General features: G+C 48.0%; 1 protein-coding gene across 1 annotated transcript; it reads left to right on the plus strand.

Annotated features, from left to right (window-relative positions):
* The first annotated feature begins 1707 nt into the window (after positions 1 to 1707).
* LOC142499997 (uncharacterized) lies at positions 1708 to 18692 on the plus strand. Its single transcript, XM_075610052.1, has 2 exons — positions 1708 to 2782; positions 18550 to 18692. Exons 1-2 carry the CDS (start codon positions 1708 to 1710, stop codon positions 18690 to 18692), a joined length of 1218 nt encoding a protein of 405 aa, XP_075466167.1.
* Positions 18693 to 18897: the final 205 nt, after the last annotated feature.

Consider the following 18897-nt stretch of genomic DNA (forward strand, 5'->3'; position numbering starts at 1 on the left):
ACAGAGGTTATTAAGTTAATTCACAGACATTTCATGGACAGATAGAGTTGGACAATTGGGTACAGGGGATAAAGGGCTGGTGAGTTTCAGATTGAAATAGATAAGCTTTAACATTGACAAACAGCAGCAAATGGCTCACACCCTTTGACTGCCCTTTGTCTGCGCCAAAGGCTGTCCTCCTTTGGGGCGACGCAGATGTACTCTGAAGAGGTTCAGATTAAATGCAGCTGCGAATACAAAGTTCTTTGTGTCCTCTTGGCTCATTAACATTCCAGTGGGTGGGGTTGACGTTCTCAAAGTACAAGCAAATGTTAACCCTTAGCACGCTGGTCCTGTGCAGAGGGGAACAGCTCTTGGGGAGCCCCATCACAGGTCTGCCTTTGGGGCGAAGCAGATGTACACTGAATACACTGAAGGGGTTGAGATTAAATGCAGCTACGAATACAAAGTTCTTTGTGTCCTCTATGAATTCTCCCTAAGTGCCATGCCCTTGTTTTAAAAAAGAGGGAAGGGTAAAGTAGTACCCTGGTTTGCTTTGAGCAACAAGGGGCACAAACAACTTGAAGGCTTGTCCAGAACAAAAATAAATGCAGATATTACACACGAGATTGTGAGGAGATTAGAAGGAGAATGTGAATCGTGAAAATGTGTATAAGTGAGGCTAGTGCAGTACTTTTCAGTATGAGGATCACAGGCTGCATGTTCTCCTCTTGTGGTTCTCGCTGAGCTATGCTGTCAGACCATTATGTTGTATGACAAAACCATTCCCCCAGCAGGGTGAGCAATTCGGTAATTATGTAGTGAATATACCACTGGATTAAAGGGAAAGAATATGTAGGAAGGACCAGAATGGTTTGGTAAATTGTATAAATTGTATAAATTGTATAAATTCCATGGTAAAACAGTAGGATTGAGAAGAAGAAGGTAGTAGGGAACATAACAGGTGTAAAAAAAATAAAAATCTTCACATACCTGTATCTTTAAATGTGGAAATTAATTAAAACTGAATAAATATATATATATATATATATATATATATATATATATATATATATATATATATATATATATATATATGCAAATATAGCTGTATGCTCATCTGCATGTCTTAGGCAGGTCTGCAACCCCGCCTTTCCCCATTATCACCCAGCATACAGCACTTCCACTGCAGCAAGGGATTCTGGGAAATGACATGCAAATGAGCACACAGTGTCACTTTTTGCCTCAATAACCATTTTTAACATGGTTCCCTATAGGTCGAAACAGCTGTCTGTGGGTGGTTTTCTGGGTATGCACCTTAACCCTGGCTGTGCTCAAAGCTGTGACCATGCAGCAAGCTTAAGCCTATAGGGAACCATGTTAAAAATGGTTATTGAGGCAAAAAGTGACACTGTGTGCTCATTTGCATGTCATTTCCCAGAATCCCTTGCTGCAATGGAAGTGCTGTATGCTGGGTGATAATGGGGAAAGGCGGGGTTGCAGACCTGCCTAAGACATGCAGATGAGCATACAGCTATATTTGCATATTTGCTTTCCTGTGGAGGGTTTTTGTCACTTTTTTTACTCACCATAACTTAACTCAGTATTATGGATTGGCCTATCCCATAAGCCTCTCTTGCATTCCCAGTAAAATCAACCCCACACTGATGAGACCCATCAAGGTCGAAACAGCTGTCTGTGGGTGGGTTTTTGGCTAAGATCAAGAGGATGGAGGTCTCCATGGAGCCCGCCGGGACCACCCTGCACAAGGAGAAGAAGAAGAAGATGACAAAGAAGGAGAAGCACACGGCACCCCCAGAGACGGTCCCCAGCAGCCAGGAGACGGACGGAGGAGGCCCAGCGGCAACCAGCTCCAGCGGCTCAGGCGACGTTGCCACCCCCAGCGGCCTCACCCCCACTGCCAGTACCAGCAGCGGCGGCCCCAGCTCCAACCCTGGAGCTGGGAGCAGCAGCAACAGGAGGATCCCCCGCCTGGAACCCTGGATGAGGCAGACAGTGGTGATGCAGCTGAGGGAGGTCGACGGACAGCGCCCTCTATTGGACGCTGAGACCTTTGCCAAGGAGCTGGTGAGCAAAGCAGGCTTTACTCCGGACGAGATCCTGAGCATCCAGGACCTCAGGGGTGGCCTGTTTTTTGTCACATTCGCCACGGCGGGAGCCTGCAGGAGGTACTGGGAGGCTTTCCAGACCCTGAAACAGGAGGTCCCCTTCTCAGAGTTCGACGTGAACTGCCCTATCCAGAGGGACGAGAAGAGGATCACTGTGACGGTGAGGAACCCCCATATCCCTGGAAAGGATATTGCTACCTTTCTGCGGCGCTCTTGCACCGTGGTGAAGGAGCCGAGCAGGATCAAGGACAAGTTGGGGTACTGGGTGGGAAAGTGGAGCATGGTAGTTCGCTTGTGGCCAAATCCAGAAGCGGCAGATCGGCTGCACCACCTCCCTCCCAGTTTTTCACTTGCGGGCAGCTCAGGGAGGATCTTTTACCCTGACCAGCCCCAGACCTGCGGTAATTGCGGGAACCTGGGGCATCAGTGGAAACAGTGCACCCTGAAAGCCTGCAGAAACTGCAAGAACACCGGACACGAAACTAAGGATTGTCCCCGCCAGAAAACCTGTGACCTGTGCGGAGAGACAACCCACATGTTCCGGGACTGCCAGCTGAGGGTCAGGAGCTACGCAGAGGCCGCGGCGAAAGGCGCAACACCGGGCGCGCCCCTGACAGCAACCCAGAAGGCAGCCAAGAAGCCCCCTGCAAACCAACCTGTAAAGGCACAAGGGGGTAAGTATCAGAAGGAGCAAAGGGAAAAGGAGGCCACCCAAGCAGCGCCCGCTGCGGCTCCTGAGCCCGCTGCCCCTTCAGTAGCAGCCCCCACCCCACCCCTTCCCACCCTCACCCCTGCAGCAACACTCCCTCCCACACCCACTGCTGCTGCAACCCCCACCCTCACCCCTACCCCAACCCTCCCCGCCCACCCACCACCCCTTGCCCCCTCCTCTCAACCCTCCACTGCAGCCCCCCCCACGCTCCATGAGGCTGCAGCCCCTCCCTCTGTAACACCTCTCCCCAGCCCCGAGGCTGTTGCACCTCCTCCCTCTTCCTCCCTTGCTACAGATACCGCCCCCATAGCCCAGACCGGAACGGAGAAGCAGGGAATAAAGAGGAGAGCCCCTGAGACGGATAGCCCGCACCAGGGGCTGGAGCAGAAGAGAGCCCAAATGCAAATCGGCGACTCACCCACTTCCAGCAACGCTGACAGTGACCTTGAAAGCGACCTGGAGGAGGAGGAAGCAGAGATGCAGGAGGCAGCCATTGCAGAGGAGCAGGCGGCCATTTTAGAACAGCCACCTAGCGAGACACAAGTGACCGTGGAAGAGCTCATAAGAGAGGGGCGAGAGGCAGCAGAGACCCTCCTCCTCCATGACAACCTTGGGCAAACCATGGATCTGCTAGACCAGCTGTGCGAGGAGATCAACAAGACCACCCACGCCAGTGAGGATGGTAACTAGTATCACTGCAAGTCTGTCCAACCCTTTATCCCCAAACTAATGGCGTCTTTTAACATTTTCTCCATTAACGTAAGGAGCATAGGAGAGCGGATGAGACGTGCCAGAGTACTAACATTCCTTTCTTTACAGAAATGTGATGTGTATATGCTACAGGAATGTGCCTTACCTTTTTCTCGATCCTACAGGCACCTGAGCGGGCAGTGGTCTCACGGCCCCTCCTACTGGTCTGGGGGGAACGGGTGCAGGAACGCGGGTGTAGCCATTTTGATCCGGGGGGGATGTTTCACTGTTGATTCTGTCAATGAACTCGTCTGCGGCAGACTACTGGTCGTAGACGGTTCGTGGGCAGGGGAGCCGATTAGGCTCATCAATGTGTATGCCGCCCCCCGGAGAAATGAGCGCTTGGAACTTTTCCAGCACCTTCGTCCTTGGCTCGCAACCTCCAGGGCAGTGGTGATGGGTGGGGATTTCAACTGCACGATTGAGGTGGGGGGGCGCGTGCCCCCCAGCAAATCCTCAAAGATAGATGTGACGTCCAGGCTACTCATGGCGATGATTGGGGAGGCATCCCTGAAGGACGTGGTAGGATCTATGGGAGCAGGCGCCGCAAACTACTCTTGGTGCCACCCAAATGGTTCCGTGCGTTCTCGGATTGACTTCCTGTTGACCACCAAGCAGGTACAGCACAGACAGCACTCCATGGTCGCAGTACATTTCTCTGACCACAGAGCCATTCATCTCCAGGGGCGCCTGGGAGGAGGTTTCCCCCCAGGGCCAGGATCCTGGAAGCTGAACTGCGCACTGCTGGAAAGGGAGGAGATCATGGAGGAGCTGAGAACAGCATACACAGCATGGAAAGAAGAAAAGGCCTGTTTCCCCAGCACTGCAGAGTGGTGGGAATTCACGAAGATAAGGATCCGTTGCTTCCTGCAGGCAAAGGGCAGACGCCTGGCGTGTGAGAGGAAGGGGGAGTTCGAGGGCCTGCAGCGCAAGCTGCAGTCCCTGCATGACCTCAAACGCTGTGGATGGAACGTGGATGACGACCTGGAGGAAACCAAGGAGAGCCTGCAAAAGCACTTTGAGGAGGAATCCAGACGAATCATCTTCCGTTCCAAGGTGGAGAACCTTGAGAGGGGGGAGAAATGCAATGCCTTCTTCTTCAAGAAACTCCACTCTGCCCACATGCCCCTAAGGGAGCTGCGAGACAAAGATGGCAACGTGCAGCAGGGGAAGGAGGAAGTCATGGGAGTCGTGAAAGATTTCTATGAAGACCTCTACTCCCCAAAAGCATCAGACCGAGACCAGGCTGACAAATTCCTGTCAGGGATTACAAACACCATCGACCCGGCAGGAAAAGCAGCCATGAACGCCCCCCTGACGCTGGAGGAGCTCCACGCTGCAACCAAATCCTTTAAGAAGGGTAGGACGCCGGGCGGAGATGGTATCCCAGCTGAGTTATACACGAAGCTGTGGGACCTGATCGGCCCGGACCTGCTCGAGCTTTACAGGGAAATGGAAGCAGAAGGTAGGATGCCCCCAACGCTGAGGGAAGGAATGCTGACGCTCTTGTACAAACGGAAGGGGGAGAGGTGCGACCTCAAGAACTGGCGTCCCATCTCCCTCCTGAATGCGGACTACAAGATCCTAGCAAAAGTCCTAGCGAACAGACTGAAGAAGGTCATCAGCCAGATCATCCACCCAGACCAGACGTGCGGCATCCCCGGACGCAGGATCGCAGACAGCCTCGCCCTAATCAGAGACACAGTCCACTACATCAAAGACCGCCGTGTACACGCGGCCCTGGTCACCCTTGATCAGGAGAAGGCCTTTGACCGTGTCTCCCAAGATTTCATGGGCAGGGTGCTGCGTGAGTATGGGATGGGGGAGATGTTCTGTTCTTATGTTAACCTGATGTACCTTGACATTTGCAGTGTGGCGATCGTGAACGGATGGAAGACTAACCCCTTCCCTGTCCTCTCAGGGGTTAGGCAGGGCTGCCCTCTTTCACCTCTCCTTTTTGTCTGTTGTATAGAGCTCTTCGCCCAGTGCATCAGACGAGACGCAGAGATCAGAGGGATCGTCGTGCCAGGACCCCAGAGACGCGAAGTGAAGTGCTCGCTCTACATGGATGACGTCACCATCTTCTGCGCAGATAGCCGGTCGGTGAAGACGCTGGTCCAGACGTGCGAGGATTTCGGGAAAGCTTCAGGAGCAAAAGTCAACTGCGGGAAGTCAGAGACCAAGCTATTTGGGCTTTGGAACCTGACTGCCGACCCCCTCCCCTTCCCCATCAGAGCAGGCCTCATTCAAATCCTTGGAGTCTGGTTTGGTGTGGGGAGCGAGGCCGCTGCCCTGAAGAGCTGGAACGAGAGGCTGAACAAGGTGAAGCAGAAGATCGGATTGTGGCGCCTCAGACCCCTCACCATTGAGGGGAAAAAGCTGGTACTGCTGAACGAGATCCTCCCTGTCCTGCAGTACGTGGCCCAGGCATACCCGCCTTCGACCAGAACCTGCCAGGAGATCTCCATGGCAGTGTTCCGCTTTGTCTGGGGGGCCAAGTTTGAGAGGGGAAAGCGCGAGGTGATGTACAAAGAGCCGCACAAGGGGGGTAGAGGAATCCCTGACATCCCCACTATGCTGCGCGCCTTCTTTGTAAGCAACTGCGTGCGGATCACCCTGAGAGACTGCGACAAAGACTCCTCTGGCTACTCCATGTCCCGCCTCCTACTCCTGCCGCTCTGGAGAGCACTGGGGTGGGACAAGTGGGACAGCTCCATCCCTTACAGCTGGCGCACGCCCTGGTTCTACAAGGACGTGAAGAAGTTTGTGAGGCAGAACAATCTGGAGGGAGTAAAACCAGACCTGTGGAAGCCCAAGGTCATCTACAAAATGATCAGGGCTAAAGACATCATGGAATCGGTCCCAGGTCTCCACCCCAACACCTTTGGAACGGTGTGGAGGAATGTGGCATCGAAAAGACTAATGAACAAACACAAAGACATTGCTTGGCAGGCCATACACGGGGGACTCCCTGTGAATGCGGACAAGTACCAGAGTAAACTCAGCCTCGTGAGGCACTGCCCCAGGTGCAACCCAGTGGAGGAAAGCATCATACACCTCTTCTGGAACTGCCCCTTTGCGCAGGCCTTGCTGCGCGCGCTGGACACTGACTTAAAGGATTATATACCGAGGAAGTGCGTCACGTACTACTCGGTGTTCCACGGACTTTTCACAGGAACACACACAGAGGACGCAATCGAAGCCGGTTGGCGTCTAATGTGCTGTTTCAAGGACGTTTTACTATTCGCCAGGGAACGCTTGATCAAGGGGAGGAAGAGGATGTCGGTACAGGACTGTCGCAGGCTGCTCCACAGCCTGCTCAAGGACTATTCCATCTTTGACGGCCCTGAGGAGGAGGACTAAACACCCCCCTCCCCACCCCCCCTTACTCCCCCGCCCCAAAAGTTTTTCTGTGCAATAAAGTTAGAGATAATGTGTGTATGATATGTCATGTCTGTGGTGCGGTGCATACGTATAAATGCACTGCACCGCCGTGTTTGTCACAGTTTTTTTACTTTTGGGGAAACCATTAATAAAAATGTATGTGAGTTGTGTGGGATATGCACTGCGCCGTTGTTAACGTCGCGGTTTTTTTTTTCGTTTGGAAAATGATTTATGTACTGTTATAATCTTGTTGTAAAGATTCGCTGCATAATAAAAGAATTTTCAAAACAAAAAAGCTGTCTGTGGGTGGTTTTCTGGGTATGCACCTTAACCCTGGCTGTGCTCAAAGCTGTGACCATGCAGCAAGCTTAAGCCTATAGGGAACCATGTTAAAAATGGTTATTGAGGCAAAAAGTGACACTGTGTGCTCATTTGCATGTCATTTCCCAGAATCCCTTGCTGCAGTGGAAGTGCTGTATGCTGGGTGATAATGGGGAAAGGCGGGGTTGCAGACCTGCCTAAGACATGCAGATGAGCATACAGCTATATTTGCATATTTGCTTTCCTGTGGAGGGTTTTTGTCACTTTTTTTACTCACCATAACTTAACTCAGTATTATATATATATATATATATATATTTATATATATATATATATATATATATATATATATATATATATATATATATATATATATATATTCAGTTTTAATGAATTTCCACATTTAAAGATACAGGTATGTGAAGATTTTTATTTTTTAAGTAAAAAAAATAAAAATAAAATATATATATATATATATATATACTAGCTGATATACCCGGCGTTGCCCGGAGGCCGTGAGGGGGGGCGTGAAAGGCAGGGGGGCGTAAAAGGCAGGGGGGGGCGTGAAAGGCATGGGGGGGGGCGTGAAAGGCAGGGGGGGCGTGAAAGGCAGGGGGGGGCGTGAAAGGCAGGGGGGGGCGTGAAAGGCAGGGGGGGCGTGAAAGGCAAGGGGGGGGCGTGAAAGGCAAGGGGGGGCGTGAAAGGCAGGGGGGCGTGAAAGGCAGGGGGGGGGTGAAAGGTGGGGGGGGCGTGAAAGGCGGGGGGGGCATGAAAGGCAGGGGTGGCGTGAAAGGCGGGGGGGCGTGAAAGGCGGGTGAAAAGCGAGGGGCGTGAAAGGCGGGGGGGGTGAAAGGCGGGGGGGGCCTGAAAAGCGGGGGGGGGCGTTAAAGGCGGGGGGGCGTGAAAGGCGGGGGGGGCGTGAAAGGCTGATATACCCGGCATTGCCCGGAGGCCGTGAGGGGGGGGGCGTGAAAGGCAGGGGGGGGCGTGAAAGGCAGGGGGGGCGTGAAAGACAGGGGGGGGCGTGAAAGGCAGGGGGGGCGTGAAAGGCAGGGGGGGCGTGGAAGGCAGGGGGGCATGAAATGCGGGGGCCTTAAAGGCGGGGGGGCGTGAAAGGCGGGGGGGGCGTGAAAGGCGGGGGGGCGTGAAAGGCGGGGGGGGCGTGAAAGGCGGGGGGGGCGTGAAAGGCGGGGGGTGGCGTGAAAGGCGGGGGGGGCGTGAAAGGCGCGGGGGGTGAAAGGCGGGGGGCGTGAAAGGAGGGGGGGCGTGAAAGGTGGGGGGGCGTGAAAGGCAGGGGGGGGCGTGAAAGGCAGGGGGGGGCGTGAAAGGCAGGGGGGGGCATGAAAGGCAGGGGGGGCGTGAAAGGCAGGGGGGGCGTGAAAGGCAGAGGGGGGCGTGAAAGGCAGGGGGGGCGTGAAAGGCAAGGGGGGGCGTGAAAGGCAGGGGGGGCGTGAAAGGCAGGGGGGGCGTGAAAGGCAGGGGGGGCGTGAAAGGCAGGGGGGGCGACACACAAACACAGTGTCACACACACACACACGTCACCTACAGCGACACCTACCTCTACTTCCGGCCGCCGCCATCTTCTCACTCGGCGCCGCGGGGGAAGAAGAAGGGGGTACTTCCGGGCGCGCCGCCATCTTAGGCGCCGCGAGGGAGGAAGGGGATCCGCTGCCTGTTCCCCCCGGCGGCCGAGGGAGGAAGGGGGTCCGCTGCCTATTCCCCGCGGCGGCCGAGGGAGGAAGGGGGTCCGCTGGCTGTTCCCCGCAGCGCGCGAGGGAGGAAGGGGGTCCGCTGCCTGTTCCCCGCGGCGCGCGAGGGAGGAAGGGGGTCCGCTGCTGAGCGGAGCGCCGGGAGAGGTGAGTGGAGGGAGGGAGACGTGACCGGAGGAAGGGGAGAGATGAGCGCAGGGAGGGGACTCTGGAGAGATGACCGCCGGGAGGGAGGGAGAGATGAGCGCCAGACCTCTACTGGCGCCGCGAGGGAGGAAGGGGGGGAGAGAGAGGTGTGTGTGTGTGTCACTGTGTGTGTGTATGTGTAACCTTGTTTCCCCCCTCCTCTGGGAAGTGTGTGTGTGTGTGTGTGTGTGTGTGTGTGTGTGTGTGTGTGTCGAGCCGAGGGGGAAGAGAGTGGCAGTTGGGTGACGTCACACACAGCAATCTGATTGGCCAGAGGCTGAGGACCAATCACATTCACCGCAGATAGCACTAACCTCACTAACCATTCGATTTTATATATTAAGATATGCATATATACATATATATATACTGTATATATATTTTTTTTTTTAATGTTCGCTTATATATTATTTGTGGCATTTGTATGCATTACAAATAGTTCCGCGAAGACCACCACATTTGGCTAATCTTGGGAACTTTGCGCAATAAGTTTTTGATGAATTTAGAGACATCCACTAAACTTTCATGAGCCCCAAATGTTTGCAGTTCTCCAAACTGAGTGAAAGCTTTGCCATTTTGCAGATAGGCAAAAAAAAAAAAAGTACTGTACAAAAGGATGAAGAACAGAAAATGAAAAACAAAATAGCAGAACATTGGTTTAATGATTAATGGTAAAGAAAATAATATCTGAGGACATTTTAAACTTGAGTTTATTTGCAATCTCTGCATTATTGTACAATCAAGTGTATTCATTGTCAGGAAATGAACAGCAAAAATGATTTCCTACAAACATGAACTACTCAGGCCCATGCCTAGGGTATGTGTCACCCTTAGGCAAGCACTATTAAGGACGCCCCTCCCTTTAAGGAAAAAAATCCCCTCCCTCTCCCCCCCAAAAAAATTCTCCCATAAAAATCCCGCCCATAGGTAGGAAGCAGGGGCTCTCCAGATCAGGACCACATTTATTTCAGCTAAGGGGACCCCATGCTTCCTGAGATACTTACCTCCCATAGTGGGTGCCGGTTTCTTATCTCAGGTGTAGAAGTCCCATCACATGGGCCAATAGGAAGCCGGGACGTCATATGTGTCTTCCTATTGGCTCAGGTAACCGAGGACTTTAAACCTGAGCAGGGGATACCGGCACCCCCTAGGAGATAAGTATCTCAGGAAGCAGGGGTCCCCGCCCCGGAGCTGAAATTAATGGGGTTCAGCTCTGGAGACCCCCTGCTTCAAAATTGCATGTATTTTAAAAAAAAAAAGCAAAGCAGCTGTGCTGCTACTCTGTCCCTCGTGCCGTCCCTGAGACCTGCCGCCTTACCTGCTTACCGCCTAAGGACGGGCCTGGAACTGCTACTTTAGAAATATTTTTAATGATAAGAAAAATTGCTATTTGAGAACAAAAAAACGAACTATTTCATGAAAATTGACTTTGTTTCAAAACATCTGGGAGATTTTTAGAGATTATATGAATAATAATACTTTTATAATAATATGTATGTACTGGTATGTTCTCTTGTGTATTTTTATGACATTATTTTATTTGTTCTTTCCCTTTCTGTTCACATATTTTTGTGACCCTAAAATATATAGATGGATCTTAGCCGCCACTCTTAGGGTTTAGATTTACTTCTGAGATGTAAAAAGAAAGCAACTTGCCAAATGATCAGCAAAAGCTGGAGGATACAAATCACTGGAAAAACACATTATATTTCAGAGGCAGCCTTAGGACCACAGAAAGTTATGCATGATTACAAAGGCAAATAATGCAAATCATATACTGACCTCAATTCAAGCGGAACTGATTCCCAGTTTGGTTGTCTGACTCTGTTTATTTGAGATACTTACATGAAAATGCTGCAACAATGATGCATGTTTTAGAAAGGTCCTGCCAAAATCCAGGTACAGACACATTACCCTTGGAACAATACTCAGTTGTGTATGAACAGCTGTTGACATAACTCTCGGGTTTTTTTGCAAACAGTGTAAAAAATGTTTAGAGAGGAATAATGAATGTAAATTTGATAGCAATGGTAAGTTTGGTTCCATGTAAAATAAAATCCGAATATAGTTTCTGAAGCTTTACACACTGTTTCCTTCCCATATTTCCTTTTAGATTCCTTGCTAATTGTATTAGTATATGTTAGGTTGGAAATTATCCTAATTCCATCCATTTGGACTTTAAGGCGCCGGTCTATATTGTTTTCATGTGTCTACCACTAACTGTGTTTGGGTTAGTTCTCCTGGCAGCCTTGCCTCACTTATTGTTGTTGTTCACATTGTTGCACAATATTAGTATTGCACTTTATTCACATTTTTAGTGCTGTATACACCAATCTTTTCCTTTTTACACACTGTTTCCTTCCCATATTTCCTTTTAGATTCCTTGCTAATTGTATTAGTATATGTTAGGTTGGAAATAATGTATTGGGGTATTTAAATGTTTTGTTTTTATTAACTTCTGTGTTCTGCAGTGTTGTTGCCTTAAAAAAAGAGAAAAGGTGGAAATGCAAATATTTTATTCCACTGCATGAGGACAAAGCAAGATGCTGTCCACGGCGCAACGGTCGAAGAAGCAGAAGTCCACGGCGCCTGGGGAAGTGTCTGCCACTATAAAGCTGTGGGGGGGTCCATGGTTCAGAATGAGACCCACTACAGCATTAACCTTCCGGTGCCGTGACCGCGTGCGGCAGTGGTACCGAAGACACTTATTGTTCCTACATCACTAAAATATTTATACAAATTAGGAGGATTTTTATAATGTACTTAAAACAATGGTCCGTATTCAATATGCTAAGAAACTCCTTCCCTACACTGGAGAAAAAGTTAGTCCATATTGAATTCAGCTGAACTGGGAAGCAGCTTCACTGCATATAGTATAGGGACCAAAGAGCTAAAATATGGTTTACAAAAAATACTAAAAACTATTTGTTAGGAAGATATTTTAAACCTTATTTTACTGCCGAATTGTAGATGGCATAGGCCAGGGGTCTCCAAACTCAGTCCTCAAGAGCTGCCAACAGGCCGGCTTTTATGGATATCCCTGTTTCAGCACAGGTGGCTCAATCAGTGGCTCAGTCTTTGAGGACTGAATTTGGAGACCCCTGGCCTAGGCTTCCATATTGCATTATATCAAAGAAAATAAATCAGGTATTAGGTGAACTAGACAAAACTTCAGCCTTGCATCCACCCCTCCCCCCCCTCCCCCCAACATTTCACTGTCAAAAAAAATGTATATTGTGCATTAGTGGGAATTCAAATTCCTGTATTGATAATTACAGATTAATTTTACATTAAAAATGACCATATGGTACTGATTGTACATTCGCATTGTAGTTATGTGCTTGGAAGGAGGAGGGAGGAGAAAGAGGTATGGGCCTGGTGGTAAATGTATGTTCCTGGGGGGCAGGGAGGGTGGGAGCAGAGTGTGCTTACCTTCAGCCTTGGAGGATACAGGATCTAGCACATGTTAGGGTCGCGGGCAGGGTGCCCGGGTCCAATGTCTCACCAAGCCCGGGATAGTAGTCAAAGCTGTCATCCCTGTCACCAGCTCTCCTGCTACATGGCACCCACATTTTTTTGCCACCCCCCAAATTTTGTTGCTCTAGGCGACCGCCTAGTTTGACTTGTGGTGAGACCGGCCCTGTCTGCATCTTTTGCAATGAAAATCAAATATTTGACCTATTTCTGGAATCCTGGGCCTTAGTTGAACATTATTGTGGTCTACAATTGATAAAACTGTCACAGAAGTAGGCATAAGCTAATGGTTAACATGCTGGTCTTTCTAACAATTGAATACTCAAGGTTGGGCTTATTTCTTTCCTGCTTTCTTAGCATCATTGTTGTTAACAAATTATATTGAGAAGTTGTTATATGCAGCAATAGCAGGATTTAGGGGAGGAGTTACTTATGCACATGATTTGAAAATCCGCCGCCCCATGGCACTTACTGTGGTGGCTGCCTCCTTGCTGCCGCCCTCCTTCTCCATTCGAATCCCAGCCTCAAATGATGCTGCTGACGTCACATCGCACGGCGCCGTGTTGCCATGGTAACCTGGCATCATGACGGCGCGCCGTCACATTACCATGGCAACGAGGCACGTTGGTGAAGTCTGCCGCGTCATTTGACGCTGGGATTCGAATGGAGAAAGCGGGCGGCAGCAAGGAGGCAGCCACCACACGTACGTGTATTTCCATCAGGCCAAAGTGTGCGGAAAATGTATATGGGGCAAACATTTTTGCCGCCCCAAAATTTTGCTGCCCAAGTCCCGGGCCTAATGGGAAGACCGCCACTGTGCACACGGATGATGACCAACTATATATTTGAGATATGTTTCTCTTATAGTTATTGTATCTATGTACTTTGCATCATGTCATTTTTATTAATAGAAAATTATTATTTAGAGAAAACAATTTCATCATTTTTTTTTTTAGGGCCCGTAAAAGATATTGGTCGTAAATAACACCAATCAAACTTCAAAGGGGCTAATAACGCTAGAAATAGACTATCCTATACAAATGGATAAATGAGTGTGAAAATTGAAACATTATATATACATTTGTCATTGTGTCTCTGTGTGTCAGGAATCGACGTCCTCCGCGCTCCCCACACAGAGCACTCTCTCCCCTCAGGGAGTCCCTGGACACACAAAACAATCCTGCCTTACCGACCTCTGCGGCTCACCGCCCCTGCCGCCATCGCGGGATCACTCCCCTCGGCGATTCCTCTGCTCAGCGCCGGGCTCACCCACGCCCTCCCACGCGCACACCTGCACCATCCACTGGCTCGGTCCACGCGCGTACACGCGTTACGGAGCGTGCTCATTCTGCACACTCTTCTTCCTGTCCCCCGGACCTCAGGCTCCGCCCCCGCACACCACACGAGCATACTCAGGTTACCAACAAGACTCACCTGGCCTGTTATGCCTGCACCAATCTGCAGTGTCTCCCTGTAGCTCTTCCTGTCCCGCCTCTGTTCCTAATTGGACCTTCCTGCTTTATCGAGCTCCTCTCTGCTCTCAGTCTTTGCTCGACATAGTCTCTGTATGGAAGTACTTCTGGATTCTCTCAGTTTTTTCACAGGTTCTGACGCGGCTTGTACGACTACCCCCTCTGGCTCTCGATCTCGGCACTCCTTGGACAACGCTCACTCTGGTAACCCCTTGAACACGGCTTGGACTACGACCTATCTCTGCTCTCCACTCCCTGACCTCGGCAAGGCATTCTTCACCTTATCTCTACAACCAGTACCGGCAAGTATTGTCTACCTTACTACACCTGGCCTGGCAACACTTTATACCACACTCCGGACATGCTCCCATTGCTGCGGGTGCATGTATTACCACTTCCCCCTTCAGCTCAGGGGACGGGTCTGGTCTGCGGGCAGCACCGGCGTAACACTGTGGCATTGTTCTAGTCCAGATGTTTAAATTACCTTTTTTGTTTTGGTTACGATAGAAATCACATGGAAGTATGATAGATTGAGGGGTACACTATGTTCATGCTTTTGTTTGTTCTCCTGAATTCCTTACACATAAATGATCCTGTACAAGCTCTAATATCTTAATATGAACTAAAAAAAAGATACATTTTGCTGCTATGTTTACAATACATTATAAGCTAAATCAGAGTCTACTGTATTTCCCTAAAAAAACGATATGTCTAAGTCTTAGACTCTAAGGCATAATTGAATCACAAAGATAGGAAATACATTTCTCCTAATGTTGATATTTAGAAAAAAAAAACAAATATAGTAAAAAAAAAAAAGTAATTACTGCAAGACACATTATAGTATAATTCAGTCAACACATTTTGTAATTATGTACAAAAAAAAGTAGCCTAGTTAAATTGACATTATTTATTTGTGTACCTTTGTGTCTTCTTTATATCAATCATCACATTTATAACAGGCATATCATATTAAAATTAATAGACTAGAGCAACACAAGGTGATGGAAATTCAATAAGTGAGCTACAAGTATAGCTATTATTACAACAGTCCACGAAAAAGAAAAAATTGCGCGCAATCCCAATAAAATCCCTTGGTATACAAAGTAGGTGATATCCCTCTGCTGCTTGCACTCTCCCGTGATCAGCGGGGTTAAACCGGAACATACATAAAAAAGGAAGCGCAAAAAGAGAAAACACACAATAAGTCAAAATTCATTAAAACTTTTATAAATTGACTAAATTAAACTTACACAATAAAATGGGATACTCGTAGACCCAAACATCCACAAAACCGAAGCGGTACTCCTGAAGAAGCATCATATGACGCGAAACGCGTAGAGGTGACGTCATCACGTAGCAGAGAGCACATGTGACGCCGTGAGCCCTGGCAGCTGCGGTCATCCTATAGCTCTGTGCGAGGTGCGGTCTCGATCCAGTGTAAGATGTGACCATCTAGCAACATCATTGGACATTTTTCCATCTTTTGAGCCGTGGGTTTTGGATTAGTGGGCCCCCTGTTAGCGCTTCTGTTTTGTGGATGTTTGGGTCTACGATGATCCCATTTTATTGTGTAAGTTTTATTTAGTCAATTTCTAAATTTTTTAATGAATTTTGACATATTGTGTGTTTTCTCTTTTTGCGCTTCCTTTTTTATGTATATTATTACAACAGTATGCATGTCATTTTAAAACTGCCAGTGTTACATGCGACTTCCTCCAAATCTTCCTTGTTCAAGATTTTACAAAAAAAATATGCTTTATAAATAGGGCCACTGTCTAAAGCAGCAATCCCTCTACTTCAATTGTTCTATTTTTTATTTTATTTCATAGAATCTAAACTGGGAGGGTGGCGGGCGCTGAGTCGCAATGGGTGGGAAAGAGAGGGAAATAACCCCAAGATATAACACTGCGTTATTTAAATCATGCCTAGGGCTGTAGGCACAAAAAACAAAACTGTGCGCTACTACCTAACTACCTATAAAGTTTAAATGTATAAATATATACAGTGCAGTGACTATACCATCAATTTAGTGATAAAAAATTTATAAAAAATTAAACCACAACTCCCACAGTGAGATAATTATACATTAAATAATAAGTGCCACATAACCGTGTTGGGGATAATGGCGTCTGCAGCTGTAAACGCAGGGGTGGCTCAGCACCCCACACACACTAAGAGAATGGAAACAAAAGAAAACAGCGCACAACGCCAAATAGTGAAGCAAATTCAACAATATATTATAGAATTAAATAGGGGGTAATATGTCTGCGTACATGAAAAAAGTTGGTAAAAGGCATGTAGTGTGTATCACACTGTTTACCACTCGGCAGCTGTTAGCTGTAGATTCAGGTGCTTGCTTCCCTCTGCTGCTGCAGCTCAGTTGATTCTGGGGCAGGACGTCAGTCTTTTCACTCCCAAGGGGATTTCCCTTCATGCAGCCAGGTTCAGCAGCTGGTACTGGGGCTCGGTGAAATCGTTCCTGCTTCCTGGCCGATATGAAGCTGCTCCTGTACCTCGGCAGGTGTATCCTCTGCACAGAGGTTAAAACGCAGCTTGCTGGGGTGCCCTCAGCGTGCCACGATGCCGCTCCGTCGCAGGACGCTGTGTAATGGCGTCACTGTCTACACAGCAGTGGCGGATTCAATAGGGAAGTTTGAACAGTCTTACAAAGTCTCTCACAAGTGTCCAAAACAGCACACAGGATGAAATAAAAACAGGACAGGCCAATACATAGACAAAGGCCAATGTAAGCAGATATAAGGCAATAGAATGTTACATCCAACTAGTTTCGTAGAATTAAATACTTCTTCAGGGAAGTACGCAGATATATTACCCCCTTTTTAATTCTATAATATATTGTTGAATTTGCTTCACTATTTGGCGTTGTGCGCTGTTTTCTTTTATTTCTCCTAGGGCTGTAGGACCTGTCTTAGTGAGTAAAGGCGCTGACTCTGATAACGATGACACTGAGTGTGAAGCAGGGGATCCTGGTTCAAATCCTGGTGTGAGCTCCTTGTGACCTTGGGCAAGTCACTTTATCTCCCTGTGCCTCAAGCACCAAAACATAGATTGTAAACTCATCTGGGCAGGGACTGGGTCTGTAAAAATCCTATGTACAGGGCTGCTTACTGCACACTAGACTGTAATTGCGACGCGCTTTGAGCCCGTTTAGTAGAAAAGCGCTATATGAAATTCAAGTTATTATTATTTGTTATAACTGTGGTGTAACACCCATCCCAAACACTGCAAAAGCCATATTCATGGTGTGGATGGGAGTAAAGTCAAGTTTAGCTATGACTTAAATACATTAATGTTATGTCCCTGAGCTGCCTCGTTTGCATATCATTTGCATTTCATTATGAGTAACATCTGTTACAGTTTATGCTATGATCTCTACGGGTGAAAACATGGCTTAACATTATTGTCCTTAGTGGATACAGACTTGCTAATAACGTGACGTTAACTTAGGTTAAGGTCACATTATGTAGCCTAATGAAGCTTAGTGCATCTAGGCCTACATACTTCCAATCGTGCTGATTTGGTACTACCCTTCAGAGACTTCCATTCAAGTCTTATGGGATGCATTTTCACTCCGTGTCTTAGTGTGAAGGTGCTAAGGCATTTTGCTCCTATTTTGCATCAGCTTGTAAGTTGGGGAGTGTTAGAAGGACAAGTTGGGATGGGCTTAGCTCATACTGCATGAGATGCCATTCTGCATTCCTCTCTCTCTCTCATTGTTTTCTCAGCATGCCCTCTGTGCTCTCTCTAATATAGAGCTGGCCAACTCCAGTCCTCAAGGGCCACCAACAGGTCAGGTTTTAAGGATATCCCTGCGTCAGCACTGGTGGCTGAATTAGTGGCTCTGTTGTTGGTGGCTGTTGAGGACAGCAGCTGGCCACTCTTGCTCTAATAGGCCTGCAGCACTGTCAACCGACCGGGCTAATGGTCTACATCAGACAGGATTAAACTTGTTTAACGTTTAACACGCTTCTTCCATTTGATGTGGTAACACGCAGATTATTTTTTTTATTTCAATGCTGTGTGCCTAAGAACACTTTTTTGTGTATACTATGGGGGTCATATATCAAAATATCCGGGTTGCAAGACTGGGGCAAAACTAGTGCAAAATAATGCACATGTTTTATCAAAAAAGAAGATCCCCTGGTTTTTATGATTTTCCTTGTTAAATCTGCTGCACAACCCCCCTTGTTTTGCAGTCAGAAGACTTTGATTTATGGAACACAAAGCCATATTCGATGTGTTTTGAAATGTTAGAAAAATGTAATTCACGTCCAACCGAGTTCAACCTTTATTTAATGCATGTTATAGTGCTACTTTCAAGACCACATGTTTTATAGCCCTGCTTTTTACTACATGCCGTAGCTATAATACTGTCCTTTTCTAGCATTCCATAATGTTTGCTCCATTTTCAGCAAAGCCATATTTAAAATATTCTTACAAATATGCTTTCCGCACAACATTTAAAAATAATACTGATGTCAAGCGTAAAGTAGATAGCATTAGTTTCACCACATCCATTGTTAAAGTTACCTTGCAGGACTGTAATTGGCAATAAGAAAAGTGTACAGTGAAAACAACCCCCTACATAATATTAATGCGTGATTATTATGTACAGTCACTTATCTGTGAACGGATTCTGCTTCTGGTTTCCTTAATTAAGGATACAAAGGGCTCCTTTATCTTTGCATATTCCCTTGCTAGGCGCATTGATACTCATTATTTCCTAAGTCCAAACAGTGAAGCAGTGTCAAGAATGCATT

Source organism: Ascaphus truei, chromosome 7, assembly GCF_040206685.1.
Source record: "Ascaphus truei isolate aAscTru1 chromosome 7, aAscTru1.hap1, whole genome shotgun sequence".
Classification (NCBI taxonomy): domain Eukaryota; kingdom Metazoa; phylum Chordata; class Amphibia; order Anura; family Ascaphidae; genus Ascaphus; species Ascaphus truei.